Source organism: Leuresthes tenuis, unplaced genomic scaffold (assembly GCF_036924035.1).
Source record: "Leuresthes tenuis unplaced genomic scaffold, fLeuTen1.0.hap1 SCAF_5, whole genome shotgun sequence".
NCBI lineage: Eukaryota > Metazoa > Chordata > Actinopteri > Atheriniformes > Atherinopsidae > Leuresthes > Leuresthes tenuis.
This window is the reverse complement of record NW_027325359.1, coordinates 22,275,143-22,295,852: the sequence shown is the minus strand read 5'-3', so window position 1 is coordinate 22,295,852 and position 20,710 is coordinate 22,275,143. Positions and strand designations below refer to the sequence as shown.

The 20,710-nt window shown below is 39.0% G+C and overlaps 1 protein-coding gene across 1 annotated transcript in view; it reads right to left on the bottom strand.

The window, feature by feature from the left end:
* The window catches only part of cadps2 (Ca++-dependent secretion activator 2), a 197,867-nt gene that overhangs the window by 127,090 nt on the left and 50,067 nt on the right, over positions 1-20,710 (bottom strand). The window contains exons 7-8 of the mRNA XM_072386456.1: positions 11,055-11,166; positions 1,188-1,327 (exon numbers count right to left, since the gene is read on the bottom strand). Coding sequence (XP_072242557.1) covers positions 1,188-1,327; positions 11,055-11,166 — 252 coding nt within the window. The remainder of the gene's footprint in view (positions 1-1,187; positions 1,328-11,054; positions 11,167-20,710) is intronic.

Below are 20,710 nucleotides of genomic sequence, written 5' to 3'. Positions count from 1 at the left end.
AAAAACCAAAAGTAAACTGTAACGTCTTTCTTTTTCTTTTTTTCTGAATGAACCCTCCCATTAGATGGCTGTCTGGCGGAGGAGGAGGTGGAGAGTTGGGAAGGAAAAAATACTTCAAATCAACAACAGAGGCTATACACAGAACCTCACAGTTCTCTCCAGCTTTCCACTCCAAATTTAGTCGCATAATTAACATTTTTAGTCTACACTTAGTGACATGAGAGGATGCACATTTTGTCATCTCTGACTGTGTAGATCATGAAGTGATGGGGCTCCAGAGCAAACACATTATCAGCTCCCAGGAGGAAGATTGGCAAACTGAAACAATAAAACAGACCAAACAACGGACTGATAGACAGACACAGACAGACAGACAGACAGATAGACAGACTGATGAACAGATAAAAAGATAGATGGATAGAAATAGATAGATATATGACTTTAATTAAATCCTTTGTAGACACTAACTTTATAGTAAAAATGGACAATGACTAGGCTGAGGAAAAACAGTTATACTTTGCCTCTAAATGTTAGAGGCCCCAGCCTTGAATTAAACACTTTATCTTTGCATGTGAGGACCAAGGTGTCACAAGAACAGCAATGTTTTGTCAGCATGGAATTTGCTGCCATCTTCTGGTTATAATTAAGAACTACACATACAGATTGTGTATCATAGCACTACTTTGTGAGAAAGAAAGTTACAATGTATTCTCCCACTACCATATAAGAAATAAATAAATCAAAACTAATTCTAATAAGTAAAAGGGTAAGATTATACTTAAACCAACAATAGCCTAATTCAAAGTAAGAACTGTACATGCCGTCTTCTTTACTGAATTATAAAAAAAAAATTAATAATCCTTTATAAATAAATAAAAATAATAAATTATTTAAATAATTTAAATAAATTGCTGAAGAATTACAACTTGACATACATTTGAAAACAGATGTGTAACATGTTTGTTGATGAAGTTTTTACCCAAATTACATGTTGTAGATACTCTAACAAAGGCAAAGAACAGCTTAGGTCAAACCTTTAGAGATCAAACATTAAGTCTATCACAATTTGCAAGTAATGCAATATTTCACAACTGGTTTTCATGGTATAAAACCCTACAACTCCGAAATCCATTGTTAATTTCCAGTGGAGAAACTTTGCCAAAACAAAGAACAAATGACATACTGACCCACTGTGCTTCAAGTTGGGAGGTTTTTCCATGCGGATAGCCAGTTTAATCTTTAGATCTGTGTCCTGGCTGTTTTTGGGAACAACCATCCGATGGAACTCTGCCTGCTTTGGTCCATTGGTAGTGGGGTTCAGAACCACCTGAAGTGAATGAGGAAAAATTCAGGGAGAAGTCAGCAAGTTCTTGCAGATAACATTAGTTTTCTTGATCTGTGCTCCACAAAAAAAAAAGAATGTATTATCTTTGGTTTTACAAATTTTCAATGGACTAATAATAATGTATTGCAGATACTGCAGTCTGAAATAACTGACCCCACCCAACAATTTTGTTGTAAGATATTCAGCAGAACTAGCCTGCCCCATCAGCACTTTCTCTGGACAACAATAGTAGCATAATTTGCCCAGCTAATTACATTTCTAATGGGCTCAGTCAATTCAAAGTGAACTGACTTGTTCAGGTGCATCTCCCTGCACCCCACCACCACCTCAGTGGTTATCTCTGCTTGGAGCAATGCTGGTAGGTATTCACCACTGCACACTAGAAGCACACCGTGAGCCTTGCTGCCATGCTGCAACTTCACCCTTGTCGAAGCTATGCTGCATACCATAAAAACCTGTCAATTTTTTCCACAATCCATATGTTGACTATGAGAATTGACTATTAATCTATTTTATTTCACAAATATATACAGTACATGTACAGGCGAAAGATGAGTAGTCTATAATTGTCCCCCCTCTGGTCAGTGTGACTATTTCTCGTGGAAACTTTCAGTATTCACAGCATAAAATGGAATTCCATAAGTTCTTCTACCCTAAATTAAATTAAATGAAAAAAATACTTAATGTAAATTATATTGTTGCAGTGAAATTCTTTCTTTTTCAAGCAATCATTACAGCCTTTCATTCTAATCACTTGTTGCTGCTGGCAGTAAGGACCTCAACCACTAACAGTTGACTGTGGAATATTTAGTAGCGAGGAAATTTCCCTATTGGACTTGTTGTACAGGTGGTATCCTATCACGGTACCACGGTGGAATTCACTGAGCTCCTGAGAGCGACCCATTCTTTCACAAATGTTTAATGTTTGTAGAAGCAGTCTGCATGCCAAGGTGCTTGAATTTATACACCCGTGGCTATGTGGCTTATGATAGTCTTCTTTATCAGTTTGACCAGTTTCTTTAAATAATTGTCTCTAATGCTGCTGCCCCAACAGATGGCTGCAAAGCAGACTGCACTCTTCACAACAGACTTGTGGAGGATATGCAACATTTCCGTGCAGACATTGAAGGACCTTAGCTTCCTCAGAAAGTACAGTATGTTATGTCTTTTCTTGTAGACAGCCTTAATGTTGTATTTAAAGTTTTTATGGCCTTGAGCCTCTGAAGAAGCTTTAAACCTCCCTCCTTCATTCAAAGAGTGTGTCATTATTCAGTAAGAATTGGCTCACTTGACCTGTCTGAACAACTACTGCAAGAACCCATTGGACTGGCCTCCAGACTCTGCTCCAATCCTAACGGCTCATGGTCCTGTAGAGACTCATTTGGTGGAAAATGCAGCTTTGTGTGCAGTTTGCCCTCTTCTTTGGTTCAACTTTGATAGTGATATCTTGTTTTTGATTTTGTTTAATCTAAAGTGATGCTGTTCTTTTGTAAAAGAACTATTTCGGGGCTAAAGATTAAACAGTTTTCGCAACTGTGGTGCTCCGGTGCTGCTGACCACGTTATCAGACACACAACCTCTCAGTTTCAAACTCTGGTCTGTTTGTGAGGTACTCAATAATCCAGGTTTTTGTAGCGGCTCCCACATGTATTTTCTGGAGTTTCTTATATAACAGTAAATGGTAATGTTAAATGGACTTGTATAGCGCTTTTCTAGTCTGACCACTCAAAGCGCTTCACTACATGCTGCATTCACCCCACTCACACACACTCATACAGCACGTCTTAAGATGCACATAACTACGTGCTTTTTCTAATCATTCACACACATTCATACCCCCAATGATGCACTGGGGGGGCAACGTGGCAACGTGGAAGCCAGAGTCGAACCACCGACCTTCCGATTGGTGGGTGACTGCTCTTCCTCCTGTCTAAATTGTCAAAAAGTCAAAAGCACTGGAGAAATGAGGAAAAAAAAAAAACGATCCTCACTGTGCTGCCTACTTTTTCCAGATGAGAGTGGGCTCGCAAAAGCAGGTAGATGAAGATATCCTCCACACCAATCCCTGGATGATAAGCAAACTGTGGTGGGTTTTCACTTGCTTACTTTGGTGAGCCAATAACAGTGTCTCCAGGACTTTCATGACACTAGATGTTAGGGCAACTGGTCTGTAGTCACTCGAGGGCAAATACATGAGATTTTTTAGGTCCAGGAACAAGGCAAGATGTCTTTCACAGCACTGGAACTTTCTCTTTACTCAGGCTGAGGTTGAAGAGGTGCTGTAGACTCCCACATAGCTGTTCGCACAGGTCTTCAGGAGCATGGGAATGACTGGAGCTGGAGCCTTGTTCTGGTTCAGTTGCTCCAGCTGCGTCTTCACCTGACTGCTGAAGACACATAGGCTGAATGGGGAGGCCAAAGTTTCAATATGTCCTAAGATATGGGGGGAGATTTAGTTAAGATCCATAAATGAGGTGGAGGGTGACATTATGGAGTTGTGAAAGGAATGATGTGGGTACAGGTAGGGTGTCAGGTCTTTGTGGTTGGAAGCAGGGGAGGAGAACACTGAGTGTTGATTTGAACTAAACCTATTGAAATACAAGTTCAGTTCAGTGACTCTGTCAAGGCTTCCATCAGTCTGATCTGCTTTTATCTTAAAGCTTGTGATCTTTCTCATCCCTGACCGCACATCTCTCCCATTCTTTTGCTGGAGCTTTCTCTCAATTTTCTTTTCATGTTCACCTCTTTGCACTGTCTTCTTTTGTTTTTCGAATTTATTCAACAATAACAAAACACATGGAGATGAATATTAATTCATACCTTTCCCCTTTTCACAAATCTGTCTGTTCTGATGTACACAGATTGCATTGCACAGTATACATATACTTACACATATACTTATACATTTAATTGCAACTGTACATGCAATTGGCTGTACCTCCTATTCAACACCAGAGGAGGTTTGGGAAAGAAGAGATGTATCTAAATAAATAAGTGAGGTAAAAACACAAACAAAAACAAAAACACTACGACAAAAGAGAAAACACAACAATATATAAAAAAACACAACTGCAAAAGAGAAAACATGACATTAATCAAAACGGAAAAGGCAGGTACCCTCGGGCGACATGAATCGCCGGTCATTGGACTGGTGATGGTCCCGTCTTTTAAACCGGAAAGACTATGTTTTTATGTGCTACTAGTGACAACATACACACTACTATTAAAGAATATTTTGATACGAATATCCCGTCTTACATGCTGCTTTATCTCTCGATGTTCACAAAAAGGTCTCAAAAGATATTGACAAGATGTTATTAGACTTTATATGGAAGAACAAAAACCACTATATTTAAAAATCGGTAATAATAAACTCATATGATAATGGTGACCTTAACTTTTTAGACGATTGCACTTTAAATACTTTCAAAATAAATTGGCTTAAACAATTTATCAAGAACCCATCTTCAATTTGGAATTTATACCAAATTTTGGTGAAAGTCGGCGTCCTTCGGAAGATATTTAGATTACTCAGATTTTGACGACGTGGACAACAACTTTGAGTAGGATGGATGTCCTTACTGGAGTGAATGAGTTGTGCTGCAGCGGTGGGCACTGATGATGCAGGTCTAGGTTTAAAAAAAACGGAGTTCCCCTTTAAATCTGATTTGAGATTTAGGATCTTTATAAATCATTTTTACCCAATCTATAAAATCCTGGGGGAATCCAACTACTGACAGAGTCTGATATAAAAAGCAAATCAAATCAAAAGCCTTCTTGGCATCTAAGCAACATAGAAGGTCAATACTTGTCTCTTGGACTTGATATTAAGTTTAGTATCCTCCGTATGTTGTTTGCTCCCTGCCTCCCCAGAATAAAGACTGTTTGATCTGTTTGAATTAATTTTCCAATATGTTTCTGCATTAATTTCACTATAATGCTTGTAAAAAAAATTTTTAAGTCACTGCAGAGTAAACTCACAGGTCTGCATCCTTCACATAAAGTTGGATGTTTTCCTTCTTTATGTAAAACTGATATGATTGCTTCAGACCAAGATTTTGGAGCATCCCCTGAAGTTAAAGCATAATTAAATATTTTATGTAATACAGCTGATAATTCTTTGCTAAAACATCTGTAAAATTCCCCATGAAACCCATCCGTCCCAGGGGATTTGTTATTTTTAAGTGTTTTTATTGTATCCAGTATTTCCTGTGTAGAAATTGGTTGAATCATTTCAGTTGCTTCTTTGTCTGACAGGGTTGGCAGATTTATTTTATTGAGAAAAATCTGTATTGCCTCATCATTGAGCTTAGTTTTGCAATCATGATATACATTTATGTAGTAGTCTGCAAAAGATTCTGCTATTTCTTTGGGTTTTACCATAACTTGATTAGAAGTGGGGTGTTTTATTTTTGAGACTATTCTATTTGTCTGAGCCTTCGTAAGTTGAAACGCTAATAGATGACTAGCACTGATGACTAGGGGCCGTGTTGTCTTTGGGTACAACCGGCAGTGAGCAGTGTGCCCTATCAATGTGTAAATCCATATCATTTGCATTTTGGATTTTGTTCTTGATCAGCTCCATTATGAAACCTATAATGTCATTCTTCTCCGTTACTTCGGGTATGCCGTGAATTCGTATATTGTTGCGTCTCATTCTTGATTTCAGGTCGTCATACTTCAGGTGAAGTTTGGCGGTTTCCTGAAGCAAAAAGGCTGTGGGGCGCTCCAACCATGTCGTCCTGTCTTCGGTGCTCCCAAGTCTTTCCTCCACATATGCCGTTCTTTGTTCCAAAGATGCACTTCTGTCCATTAGTTCTTTCATATTAGTTTCAAGTCTTGCCAATGATCTTGTTTTCTCCCACTGCCTCAGCATGCTCCTGTCTTAGTTTGCGCAACTCTCTTAGTATGACCAGTTCACTTTCACTGCTAGTCGGTTCTGGGCCCGCTGTCTCCAGGTTCACCGCCATCGTTGCGTCAATCCACTGTTTGTTACTGGGGCAGCACCTTATCGCACCTTGTGGCAATAATACAGACGTTAATGTAATCTGTCACACACTCATGGCATTGATATCATCTCCATGTGGTTCACAGAGTGCATTTCAGTCTGTGGATTCAAAGCTTCTCCACAGTTCATCTTCAGTCTCCTGAGTCTCCTGAGAATTGTTTCTTTCCAAGTTTGCATAGTGACAGGGTTCTAATTAACAATGGGTGTATTGTTGGAATTGGAGGTGACGAGAATTTTGTTTCAAACCACTTTTTAATACTATAGAGAACGACTTTTGCCGTTGGATGAATGTACCAATATTCCTCAAAGGAAGAATTGCTGCAAATAAAATGACTGTATTACCCACAATTACCTATCCCTTTTCCTTCTCCATCAAACCTCCATCTCTATGGTTCAAATTTTTAAACTCTATCGTTTCAAAATTTGACTGGATAAACAAAACATCTCATGTGAAATTAAGCACTTCAAATAAATCCAAAGGCCCGGAGGCTTGGAAGCTACTAACCTTCTATATTATTCAATCTCCCATCAACTTTGATACATCCATAAATGAATCTACCCTAATCAGTCTGATGAGCTCTGGATAGACTTGGAACAGACATTATACAAATAAATTAATATCAAATACTTCCCCTTCCCCTGGGTGGTGTACCCATGCTTTAAAAACCCAACCATTGCGACAACTCTGACAACCTGATGGGACTTTGACCAGATCACAAGCACAATAATATCTCCTAATAAATATTCTTCTGTCAAGAACAACCCAGTCTTCCTAATAAATAACAAAACATTATATTTAGCTTCATGGACTAATAAAGGTATCACACATTTCAAACACATATTTCCTAATAATTTTCTATTACCATTTTCTGATGTGGCCCAGAAGTATGGTATTGGGGAGAAACCTTTTCTACAATATCAGCAGACCAAATCCTCTATGGAATCTAAATTTAATAAAGCACCAAATTTGGATCTCTCTCAACTTGGATCTCTCACTCCACTCCAACATCTGCAATTATAAATATTAACACAAAAGAAAATATTATCAAAAATATATTTTATTATTTTCTCATTCGATACCACAATCCCATCACAGAAATGGGAACAAGATTAACAGTTTACCCCCGATTTTGCAAAAACCTCTCACTAAATAACCCCCAAAAAGAGCAAAAATATATTCACCATACCAACTAACACAAGACAAAGAGTACACTATACTGGAGAAAGGATGTTGAAAATATGTTTTATACATTCTCAGATCTGCTCACACTGCACACAGAACACTCCTGATGTTAACTTGCGTGCCATGCGGGACTGCACACCTTTTAAAAAATATATTCTATATTTCTATTCTATATATTCATCCCACTATTCTTCTCACATTGCTTGATTGGAGATTTGTCCCAAATAGCGCTAAATAAGCCTTTGAGCAACACAGCACTATTTATCGCAGAGACAACTATTCTCAAAAACTGGAAGTCAAAAAACTAAATTAATACCACATCGGCAAAAAACTTACTCAGCGAACAAATATACATGTCAAAACTATCTACCTTGCTTAAAAATACTGCCACTATCACTGATATATGGAACTCAATCTTCTATAATCTAAACTCATTGTATCAGTTATCATGTTACCTCACATTACCACTTTTCCTGTGATCTCTTTGCCTATGCTTAATTTTTTAATGTGCATACACCATAAGAGCACTCAAATCATATACAGACAGTATATACTCAACAGTACATTATCTAAATACCGAAAAAATTTTCCACTCTTTTCTTCTTCCCTGCTTCTGCGGCAGTGGGCGTTCAGGGCATTCAGAGCCATTCAAAGACCTCAAAGGAGAGGCACCAGTTAAAGACAGTCACTTCGCCTGGAAAAGGGAAACTGGGACACCCCTCTAGAGCCAGGCCTGGGGTGGGGAGCTTGCCGGGTGGCTGAGCCTGAAGCTCAAAGAACTAGAGAGCCCCTTCCACGCACCACTCCTGGGCAGGAAATTCGAGGTCAGGTGCATTGCGAGTTGGGTGGCAGCAGAAGGCTTGGGCATGCCAATCCCCAGTGTTGCAAACTGGCTCTTGGGAAGTGGAATATCACTTCGCTGGCGGAGACAGGGCCTGAGCTCGTGTGTGAGGTGGACTGGTACCATTGGTACCGTACCAACTAGATATAATTGGGCTCACGTCCCCACACAGCATTGGCTTTTTGAAACAAACTCCTGGAGAGTGGCTGGACTCTCTCATACTCTGGAGTTTCCCAGGGGAGATGTGTCAGACACTCACAAATGAAGCTGAAGTTCTCCCTCGTAAGTTTCTGACTATTGCTTGTGCGTATGCATCAAACAGTAGCTCAGATTACTCAGCCTTCTTGGAGTCTCTGGGTGGTGTCCCAGAGGGGGTGCCACCTGGAGATTCCATTGTTTTTCTGGTGGACTTCAATGTCCATGTTGGCAATGATGGAGTGACCTGGAGAGGTATGACTGGAAGGAATGGCCTCCCTGATCTGAATCTGAGTGGTGTCTTGTTTTTGGACTTTTGTGCTAGTCCTGCATTGTTCATTACAAATACCATATTTGAGCATAGGGTGGTTCATAAGTGTACTTGGTACCAGGCTACTTGATGGTAGTGATGGTAATGTGTGAACTGGGAACGTCTGGTGGAGAGCCCTGTCCGGGCTGTCTTAAGTTCGCACCTCTGGGAGAATATTTCTGAAATACGGGATACATTGGGGACATTGAATCTGAATAGACCGTGTTTATGACCATCATTTTGGATGTAGCTGCCAAAAGCTGTGTCCTGAAAGTTGTCGGTGCCTGTCGTGGCAGTAACCAGAGGAACTACTGGTGGATGCTAGCGATGAGGGATGCTGTCAAGTTTAAGAAGGAGGCTTTTCAGATTTGGTTGACCCAGGGTCACCTGAAGCAGCTGACAGGTACAGAGTGACTAAAAGGGCTGCAGCATTGGTGGCCACTGAAGCTAAAACTCGAGTGTGGGAGGAAATCGGTGAGACCGTAAAAAAAGGATTTTCAGTTGAGAGTCTGAAGATGTGGGGGAAGATTCGTCCATCAACTTGGCGGAAAGCGCCAGGGTAGTTAAAAGACTTCCTGGCGATAAAGTGCTGAGGGTGGACAAGATTCGCCCTGAGATGTTAAAGACAACCGACATGTTGGGGTTGTCGTGGCTGACACGCCTCTTCAATGTCACTCGGAGGTCTGGGAGAATGCCTGTGGAGTGGCACACCGGGGTGATGATTCCGTTTTTAAGCCTCCCTGGGAAATTTTACTGCAAGGTTCTGCAGAGAAGCCTTCAACCAATTGTTGAACATCAGATTCAGTTAAAGCAGTGTGGTTTTTGCCCAGGTTGTGGAACAGTGGACCGGATCTTTACACTTGCAGAGTTAGTTAGGAGATAATGGGAGTTTGACCATCCAGTATGTATGTACGTGTGTTTTGTGGAAAAGGTTTACAACTGTGTTCCCTGAGGGATTCTATTGGGGCTCCTGTGGGAGTTTGGGGTACCGGAATTGCTTTCGCAAGATATTCAGTCCCTGTATAACCAAAGCAAGAGCTGTGTTCACATTCTTGGCACTAGGTTGAGCTCTTTTACAGAGTGTGTTGGACTCCGCCAGGGCTACCCCAATTCTGTTTGTGGTTTTCATTAACAGGATCTCGATGTGGAGAGGAGGGCATCTGGTTTGGGAACCTTAGGGTCACATCTCTGCTTTTTGTGGATGAAGTGGTTCTCTTATTCTGTTCAAGTAGCTAAATTAACATAAACTTAAATGAATGCAGTTTAAAATAAAATCAATTAAGCAGAAAAATATATTTATTTCACATACTATTAAATTATTTTGTTATTCACTCAATAGTATTTACTATTATCGAAACATTTTTATTTAGCCATTTATATATTTTTGTATTTCATTTGTATTATGACAGTTGCAGTCGTCCATACGCAACTGCCTCGTGAATGCATAGTCTTAAAGCACAGAGGAGAAAGTTCAAATTTAAAGACAATACCGTTAATACGTTGGCTGACAAGAAATGTCTCCTAGTTTTTCAGAAGCTTGCTAAAGAAGAAATATTTAACATAGCAATCCTGAGTTCCTTGACAGTATCACACAGGTGTTTTAAAGAAAAAGGCCCTGAAAATATACGTATGTAAAAAGTATGACAAAGTATGTTGTCTCACTTTAAACCAACTGGACAGCATGGAGGCGTTTAAATACATAAAAAATAACAGGAGGAGAACAGGAGGAAAAACTGTCAAAGAATTGAAGAATAGCAAAACCTATCTCAAGAAATTTGAATTAATTTGAGGGTACTGGACTTCATTTTACTCCCAGCGTAAGCATGGGTTCTCTCCAGTTTCTCCGGCTTCCTCCCAGCACCCAAAAAACATGCATGTTAGGTTAATTGGTGACTATAAATGGACTTTAAGAGTGATTGTGAGCGTGCATGGTTGTTTGTCTCATTTGTCTCGACGTGGCCCTGCGATGGACTGGCGACCTGCACAGTGTGTACCCCACCTTTCACCTAATGATAGGTGGGATAGGCTGCAGCCTAAAATGTGATCATGTATCTATTCTCAGTTTTCTTTTTTTTATGAAGCATATTATTCGAAATTCTTAAGAAACTGTATCCAAGGATAAATGCATGAAGTATGAATGTGTAACATTAGTGGCACTGTGTGTGCACTTACCTTGCCCAGTTCCTTGTCTTCCAGAGCCAAGACACCAGTGCTCTCTGTAAAGAGCCTAACTTTGACCGAGGGCAGAGGATGAGTTGTGGTGAAGTCTCCCTGAGTCCCCCACCTGAAAGACACCAGGAACTTTTATATTTGTTTGGTGTGTTATGGAGAATGTCAACACCAAAGTTTTATTCGCATGTCTTAATATGATGATATAATATCATTTGAATCAGGTGGAAAATTTAATATGCAATATACTGTTAAATAAATAAACAAAATTTTAAAAACTCAGTGCAAGCATTGCTTTGCAAGTATTCACGCTATCAAGCAGGTCTGCTTGACCTGTTGAAACTTCTTTTCCTCTTTTAAATTTTTTTTTTGGTATATTTGGCCATCAACAATACTGCATGTCATATAATTTGTACATAAACCAAGAAAAGTAAAAATAGGGGGGACAATACAAATACAAAGCAATATAAACAAGTTAAAAGAAATTTAAAAAAAACCACTCTCCCAAAAATGTCATATTTCATTCAGAGTTATTTGTGGTTTCCAAAACAAGACTCCCGTCTTTTAAAGATACACACTAACCCCCATTTATCTATACTACATAAAATATCTATCTATACACAAAATAAGAGGGGTAGAGGACATGTGTGTAGGCAATAGGCACATAAGGAAAATTAAGTAATATAATATACAGAAGGGGAGTTTCCATAATGGCCAATAATATACATTTTTGAACTGAAGAACATAAATACAATAAACTGAGCTGAGGGGGGAGCTAACACTTAGATTTATTGTCATGCACATATATATACATAGACAAAATTTGTCCTCCGCTTTCAACCCATCCAGGTTTGCACCTGTTGAACACGCACATGCACAGGGTTACACACTCATAGAGACAGGTGCCATACACTGGAGCGGTGGACAGCCAGTCACAGCGCCTGGGGAGCATAGGGGCGAGGTGCCTTGGCAAGGAGGTGGACTGACATCCCTCCAGCTGTCAGTTTCACCAATTTTTGAGTGGCAAGAGAGGGAATGGACCCGCCAACCTTCCAGTTACTTGATGACCCACTCTCATCAGGCAAAATTAGCAGCACATCTTGCTTTCACTTTATGAACAAATGGAAATGTTTCTATTTCATTTACCCCACACATTCTCCATCATCTAGAGGTGTTGGTGTTGCTTTTGGGACGGGGTTGTGAAAAAGCTAGAGAGGCTTTTCTATCCAAGTTACATAGTTGAAGATATTGAATCCCATTATAACTTATAAAGTATTCCCTTTTATTCCCTTGAAAGAGCAAAACTACTTTCCTTCTCCCGCTTCTCCCTAATATACTAAATATATTAATTTGGCCTGGAGAAAACTCTTGCATCATCTGGAGATCCCCTTATTACAAGCGGATGAAGTGGCTGCTGATATAAACACCTTTAAGGTACTTGAATTTTCATTTGAATGCTTTAGCTGATCAGATCAGAATCAGATCTTTTTCTGTTGTCAACATTCAACATTCAAGTTTTCTTCATGAAAAAAAAATCTTCTTGCATAGCACAATTAAGTCCAACTAAGGACCACTATTGAAAATGCATGTAATAATATCACTTCAGGTGTAACAAATAACTAAACACCTATTGCTCACGTCACAGAGATTCTAAGAGACACAAAGTCAGTTTTGCATCTGGAAAAGTCTTTGCATCCGCCAAAGATCACAAGGGACACACGAGGTCTTCAATGCAGATCAGATTCAGGATTCTGAAACGGATTACGTTCAGTGCAAAGATGATCTTTATTCGCAAGAATACAGAGGTGGAAAAATGCAGAGAGCTACAACAATTTCTACTGTAGACAAAACAGTCCAGTGACAGTGTGTGTGCATTTATTCACTGATTTGCACACCTATTTACCGTGATATGAACATGTTTCTGTGGGGACATCAAGCCCTCTTCTACCAATGTTGAACTTATCATAGGAGTCATGAGTGTACCAGTACATTTCAAGACTCAAGGATGTGCCTCAGCTGTGGTGATGGGTTTGTATTTTTATTGTATTGCTGACAGAAGAAAAGGAAGATTCTTACTTGGAATTTAACGTAGTACAGATGTAATGGCATCCTCACTGTGCTCTTTTTACTTTCAATGTATATGCAAATATTTTTAACTTTTGTCCCAGGCCTGATTGCTGTGGGGTTGTTTCGTTTTTGTCACTGTCCTGTCCTCTCATCCTCCAAGTAGTCACAGGAGGAAGACCCTCTCTGAGTCTGGTTCTGCTGGAGGTGTCTTCCTGTTAAATAGTCTTTTCTCCCCTAGTGACTTCTCATTTCGAGGATTGGAGACATTGAAATTCTTATTATCCTGTGATTCTACACTAATGCATTTTTGTCAAAAGATCATTGTTAAACACTGTAACCTTCACTGTGTCTACTTTCTGCCCTTTATATTAATTATTAATTTGTCTCTGTGGCTATTTGAGAGCTAAAGCAAGATAATGATTACATTTATTTACATTAAAGCAATATTAGAGAAGCTTCTGAAACAAAAAACTATGTGCTTTTGAATCGTTTTGAAGCACTTTCACTTTTGTTATGTACATTATTGAGCCTGAAACTGCCCTAGAGTGCCCAGGTGCAGAGATACCACAGCTCACAACTCTGTTTCCCAGCCCTGCACCACACCATTTTCTTTTACAGTCACTTGTAATTTATTTATTTTTGTTACATCCTACAACTGTAGAGGGAGCCAAAGAACAAAAAGTTCCCAAATTATCAAGTGCTGCTTTAAGGGGAAAAAATTCAATTGTGTACAGAAAACACCTACACATGAAGAAAACTAATCATTAGGAATGTGCTTTTATTGTAATGTTCTTGAGGTGACACCAGTACAGACGCTCAGATCAATTACAGATGCATTACATTAAACCGCAATTAAGAGTATTGCTACCATAAAGATCCTCACTGATAAAATAGCTGGGAATCTGCAGTGGCATGAGAGATGCAAAATTATATAGGTTATGTCACATAATTTCACATTGAAGTTATTGAAGTACAGTTCAATAATATCTGATCACGTTTTCAAAGTTTTATAGTTGAATATGTTATTTCAAGCGCGTTAAAGTTTGATGCTGAAGACAAGAGATGTGAGTGTGTGTTGCAGGCCAATTACAGAGAAGGTTATAGGGGCTGCAGTAAAGCCTGGTTACGGCAGGGGACCCCCTGTTGACCAGCAAGGTTGCCAGGGTACTTTGAGCTCATCTAATTGGCTCTGTTTGGTGGTTCTGGCAAGTAGAGAACCACACAAGGGGAAGAAAAAAAATGTCATTAGCCCCTGGAGCATGTGAAAGGGCAGCCTCATTACTGCACAGACCCCTGCTGTGATACAGATATCCAATGGCCAACAGCTGCCACCAAGAAAGTTCAACTGAATTATGATCAGTTGCCAACAAGTTAAAACTCCAGTGTTTTGCGTAACACGCACAGGATGAAGAACAAAAAATTAGATGCAATGGAGCGATTTTTTTTTATGTCAGATGAGAGCAAAACACAAAACACACTTCACTTTTATTTCCAAAATGTAACATGATGTAATGCAATTATCATTATCAATTTGAAATTTGAAATTAAATGTCCAAGTTTCCTTAAGCAAGACAGTGGACTTAATTTTGCCATCTTTGTTTGAGTGTGTGACAGAGAAAAATCCCTGTATAGACTTAAGAATTGCTGTAGGTGTGTGTGTGTGTGTGCGGGTGTGTGCGTGTGCGAGGGTGTGTGTGTGTGTGTGTGTGTGAATAGATGAAAGTGCTATATAAGTACAGTCCCAAGTACAGTTCCACAAGGTTGGTCCACAAACTACCTTACTTACAGGGTGCTGTCTGTTTAGTTACATTATATCTTCTCTCAGCCCTTTTCCATCACTAAGGGTGTACCCCAGGGCTTTAAAAATTATATAGTTTTTATCTATAAAGTAGAAATCACATGATTCATTTAATCAACATGTAATTTATTTGCCTCTAACACACAGTCATTTATGCCATTGGTCTTTTTCTAGATAGTCATTTCATCACTACAAGATAGTTTCCTTCAGATAGTTTCCTACAGTGTTCTTTAAACCTTTTGTTAAACACTGCCAAGACCAAGAACATGTTGGGGATCAAAGTTTCTGTCCCCCATATCACTTCTCTTGATGGGATTTGATAGGATTATCCTTGGGCCGGCTACTGATTACATGTAGTTGGGTATCTGACGAGATAGCCATTTCCTTTTCATATTACATGGATAGAGCACCGTCAAAACTAACATTAGTTTATTGTACAGAACGTGCTCTAAACTTTCACTTACCTTACTAGACAGCCTCTTGTTCAAATTAATATCCTTCTCATATTAGACTACGATAATGGTATATAATCGATCAGCTAAAAAAGTTGCTCTCCAGAGGCTTGATGTCCTCCAACCCTCTGCAATCTGGACCAATCTGATCAAATGCTCCATCTAAAACATACCACTGCAATCTGTTTTTCAAACAATTGGTCATCGTTGGATACTCATGTTAATATTAGCCAATTTATGCTAATTTACTAAACCTAATTTGGTCTGTCTCTCCTTTAACTGTATAACTTGTCACAACTACATTTTCTTCTTACAAAATAAAAGCTACTAAATATATTTTGTTGAACAGTTCCCAAATAAATATTATTTTGGTGAAATTGCAAGCTGCTACACCAAAAAAAAAAAAATTGTGGAAAAAGACCCATGCAAATTTCCACAACCTTGGTGAGACCTGCTGAAAAGCCCAATCCCTAGGAGTTTTGAACTGAGTGTGCGGGGCCCGCTGCAACCTCTAAGATGATCACCAAAGAGCCAGGGAAGAAGAATGAGGTTTCAGGAGGTTAGAGATATACTGGGGAGCTTGATCATGTAGGGCCCTAAAAGTTAGTTCTAAAATTTACTGGTAAACAATGAAGAGGAATCAAAACTGGAGTGATGTGTAACCTACTGTTGGTGCCATTTAAAGTCTTGAGGCAGCCTTCTGCATTATCTGAAGGCGACCTGGGGAGAGGATTTGAGAGTCTCCCACACGACCGTCCCTCTTTTTTTGTCATGATACAGCTGGAAAACACTCCAACTGCCAACTAGCAAGATTTCCCTGAACAAACAAAAGAACCCCTTCAGCCCCTAAAATAATTACGTAGTTAGATACCGTGGTTAACCAATGTTCTCTGTTTTTTCATGCTCTGCTCCAGTGGTCAAAACGGGTTGATAACATTTTGTTTCATTTGATGTTAACTTTACAGACACCATTCTGGATTTTCTGACATCACCTGATCATTGCATCGTTGGCCACGAGACGCAAGAGGGAGAAGAACTCAGCTATCTTTCTGAGGGCCCCTACCGCTGCGCCAACGAACAGATGCCTAACCGCCCTAAGGAGCGAGGCCTGAGAGTGACCGCTCTTCAAGACTGGTGATGAAAGGGAAAAGAAAGGCTGTTCAACAAGCGAGTGGGCTGCGTCTGAGAAGCCCTGTAACTCAAAGTAAGATCCAATCTCTGTTGGACATGGAGGTGATGCGAGACAGATTTTGAGTTAAAATGAATTAATTAATTTAATAACAGTAATTAACCTCTACACATACATAGCTGTGTACAGTGACAAGAATTACGACCCCAGTTTCCCGATATTTCTCTATTCTCTTGCCATTACACCAAGCCATGAATAATCTCCTATCGTGTAATGCTTACTCTATCTACAGTTAAGTTGTTATTACACATGCTTTTCCGATTGCCTATCAAGGTTCATGTTTCTGGTTAGTGCTCAATAAATAACTAATGTCTAGTTTACAAGTCGCAGTTGAATGTTTCTTTATGTAATTTGGGTCCATTCAAACAAGAGCTCATAAAATAGCACTGTGAGACTGATTTAAGGTAATGCGAAGATTTTCCTTTTTAAGGAATGGCGCCCAATCATCGAGGTAATTCAGTTTAATAGTGAGAACGCTACACAGTTATTGTCTTCACTTACCACACTTAAAAAAATGATAATTTAGTTATTTTTTGTCACAGTTTATGTTTTAATATTCTTATTTTCAGGTCATTTTTTATGTTTTCAGGTCATGTTTTTTTCCCCTGTGACGTTAGGTTCACTCATGTCACCTGCATTCCGTTTCAACGGCTGCACATCATCACAGATCACTTCCCCACAGCATTTAGTTTCCAGGTTCAGTCACAGTCTTGGCAGAATCCTCACTTTCCCTTCCACGCTCACGCTGAAAGTTAAGTCTGGTTATGCCTCATAGTCACAGTATTATTATATCCATAGTCTTGTTAATCATAGTCTTGTTTGTTATTTAACCATAGTCATAGTCTTGTTTTGTTTTGTTATTTCTTGCCACAGTTTGAGAATTTTGACAATCCGGCCCAGCCGCACTTTCTGTTTTTGCCTTTTTGCCTTGTGGCATAAACCTTTTTGATTTGAGAAGTCTGCATCTGGGTCCTACCTTCCTCCATTGTACTTAACATTTTTCATACAAAGCATTCAATTACACAAATATTTTTATAAACTGTTGGAGGTAATTGGATTACAATAAATATAAATTATTCCGTATGTTCAGTAATGTCTGTCGGTAGGGCTGCACGATGGTCAGAGGTATTCACGTTCATTACCCAAGTAGAAGTATGGATACTAGAGTTTAAAAAGACTTCTGTAGAAGTTGAAGTACAAACTCAAGCTTTTTACTCAAGTAGAAGTATAAAAGTATTGGCTTCAAAACTACTTGAAGTATGAAAGTAAAAGTAATGTAAAGAAAAAAAATCCATCAAAATGTTAGGTCCCGCATCACAGGGGTCTATAGCGCACTACACGTGCCCTGCCACTGTTCAAAATCATGCATGTCAGGTTAATTGGCGTCTCTAAAATCCTCCCTGGGAGTGAGAGTGGGCATGCATGGTTGTGTGTCTAGTTTGCCTCTGTGTTTTGTCTGACAGTTGGATTAAGCGGTATAGAAAATGGACGGATGGATGTCTGTTGGTTTAAATACTTACTTTAACTGTCTAAAATGCAAACTGTGATGACACCATTTCTAAACTATCCCCAACATTATGTTTATGTTGGTAGACAAATATTCCCCAATAACGATATATCTGCAAATACTAGCCAATACTATCAGTCAACCAATATATCAGTCAAACTCTGTTTAAAATGCAGAGTTTGACCCTTAAGTAGCTTTTTTATAGCAGCTTAATTCTCAAACAAAATGTACCAAAGGTAATTCAATACCATGGTTTCTGTTCTCAGTCATTGGGTCTGCAGTGTCTTGACTGCTGTTCATAAGGGATGGATTTATATTAAACTCATTAACTGGATCTCTTAACAAGTTTATGTATGATAAGCAAAACAAATGGAGTTCATTAGCAGAATCCTAACCCTAACCCAATAGGTATATATTCAATCCTCCAATTGTAGGTACTGCATCAGGTACTGATACTGCATCTGTTAAGGCCATTTCTCTGCAACATGTACCAAGCAACATCTGTGTTCTCCATGCCATGGTCACAGCGTACTCTTAGTGGAAGCCAAAAACCATACACCAGTACAAAACAGTTGTCATAATTCTTTCTCCATCTTCAGAGCAATATTCCATCTAGCATAGACTGCTTTATAGAAAATTATGGAATATGCATAATGAGTGTAATAGCAGTTCTTAGTGAGAATGACTATATTTGTAAGAAAGTCAAATTGTGTGTATGCGATTTATGGTTCAGGCAGGTGTGAGAGACTATGATTAGACATATAAAGTGTTTGTGTAAAAGTATACTAGTGTTCGTGTGGGAGTATGATGTTATGTATGAAACCAAGTGTAAATTATGTCTCAGGGGGCCTTTCATAGAGGTGGACCACTGTCTTGACATACTAAACGCCAGAGACATCATAGAGCAGCTTTAAATACCCTGTTCTGAAAAAAAAAAATCTTTTTGTTTTGTCACAAAAAACATTTATAACTTTAAAAAGGTTCGTAATGTCTTTAGCACATCACTGTTTCTTTGCTGCCCATAAAGCAAACATGATCTATGAATACAGTAAGCTACTCTTGTTCCACCCACATTTCAGGCTTTCAAAACTTTGTTGAAGTCTCCTTCAACTCTGTAAATCTCACTCTGCTAAAGTCATACTGTTATGTTCAACGAACGAACGGTGCTAAAATAATGATCAACCTGTTAACTCTTACTCACTCAACACGAGACATATGGGCTTCACACATTAAAGGCAAGCATTCCCTTGTACTCAGTTCATTTTCAGCAACGCGTTCTCACACCCAACTCATCACATATGCCATTTTAGCACAAAAAATAGCCTGTAGCACAAAAAAATAGTCTGACACATATGCTAAAACAAGCCGATTAAATCCTTTCACATTGCCGAACGCAGCATGATTAGCCTTAGTGCTGTGCAGACTACAGTGTATTCAGAATCGCTCCTGCAATGTACTAGCCTGTAACTACGATAACGTAAAGGGAGGACATTACACATCATCCTATGGGCTGGCCCATCATAAGTGGAACTTGCTGCATTTGTACAGGTGCAGTCCACGAATCATGTTAGACGTAAAAAACTTTAAGTCCCATCACAACACATATTACTCAGTGCAACATATTTTTAAAAAGAAGAATAACTTGCCATCATTGTTAACATCTTAGCTAAGACTTAGCAATTTTAGCCAGTCAAATGAAAAAAATAAATTCTAAATCAATATGGTTTACATAATCAAATCAGATTGTTGCTGATTTCAATTCAATAATACTTTTTGCCCAGATGGAAATTCTATTGCTGTGCTATAAATCATTATTATAAAAATAAGTAGCAGATATATATATATATATATATATAGAGAGAGAGAGAGAGAGAGAGAGAGGTGTGTTTAAAATGTTTAGTTAACATTATGTCTGAGGTGTGTTTAAAATCTTCAGAGACCACAGCGATGGTGTCATGGTGTTCTATACTTTTGATGGTGTTCTATACCTTGGCAACAACTTAGTTGATGAAGTCACAAACTGCGTAAGCAGATAACACAGCTGAACTCTCTCAGTACAGAGACTCTTCTTCTCAGTCCAGGATTATACCATCTGTTGCTAACAAAAACTGCAATCCTTGCTCTATGGCTACCTCACTGTCAGTGAGGTTTTGCATGCTGATTTAGCCTGAGACCTGGGTGGAAAGAAGTTGTTGTTCTGGTAGCAATGTCTCGATGAAACAAAGAATATTGTCTTCCTGACATTAGTCATCAAATTTGACTGCTAGTGTAATCACAATGCTCATGATAATCAAGGGAAGAAAGGGTATGTGTAAAATATATATATGTGTGTGTGTGTGTGTATAGAATGTATATCTATTTACACATCTTTCTTTTTCTGATCAGCTTTTTTCCAATGAAAACTCAGATTTGGAAAACATTTTTCTACAATAACTTAGATACACTGCTGCGGTAATGATATCTGCTGGTAATTTAAGCACTTTTCAACATTTGTTGAAGAGCTTGGAAAGTTGTTTGCATGAGTGAGTGATGACGTCATCTGTGCAGGTGACTCTAACTCTTCTTCTACAACACTGGATGTCACAGTCATCGTCGATGTATCCCTTCCGCCTAGATTGTCTGAGTATGATCAAGGCTGTAAAAACC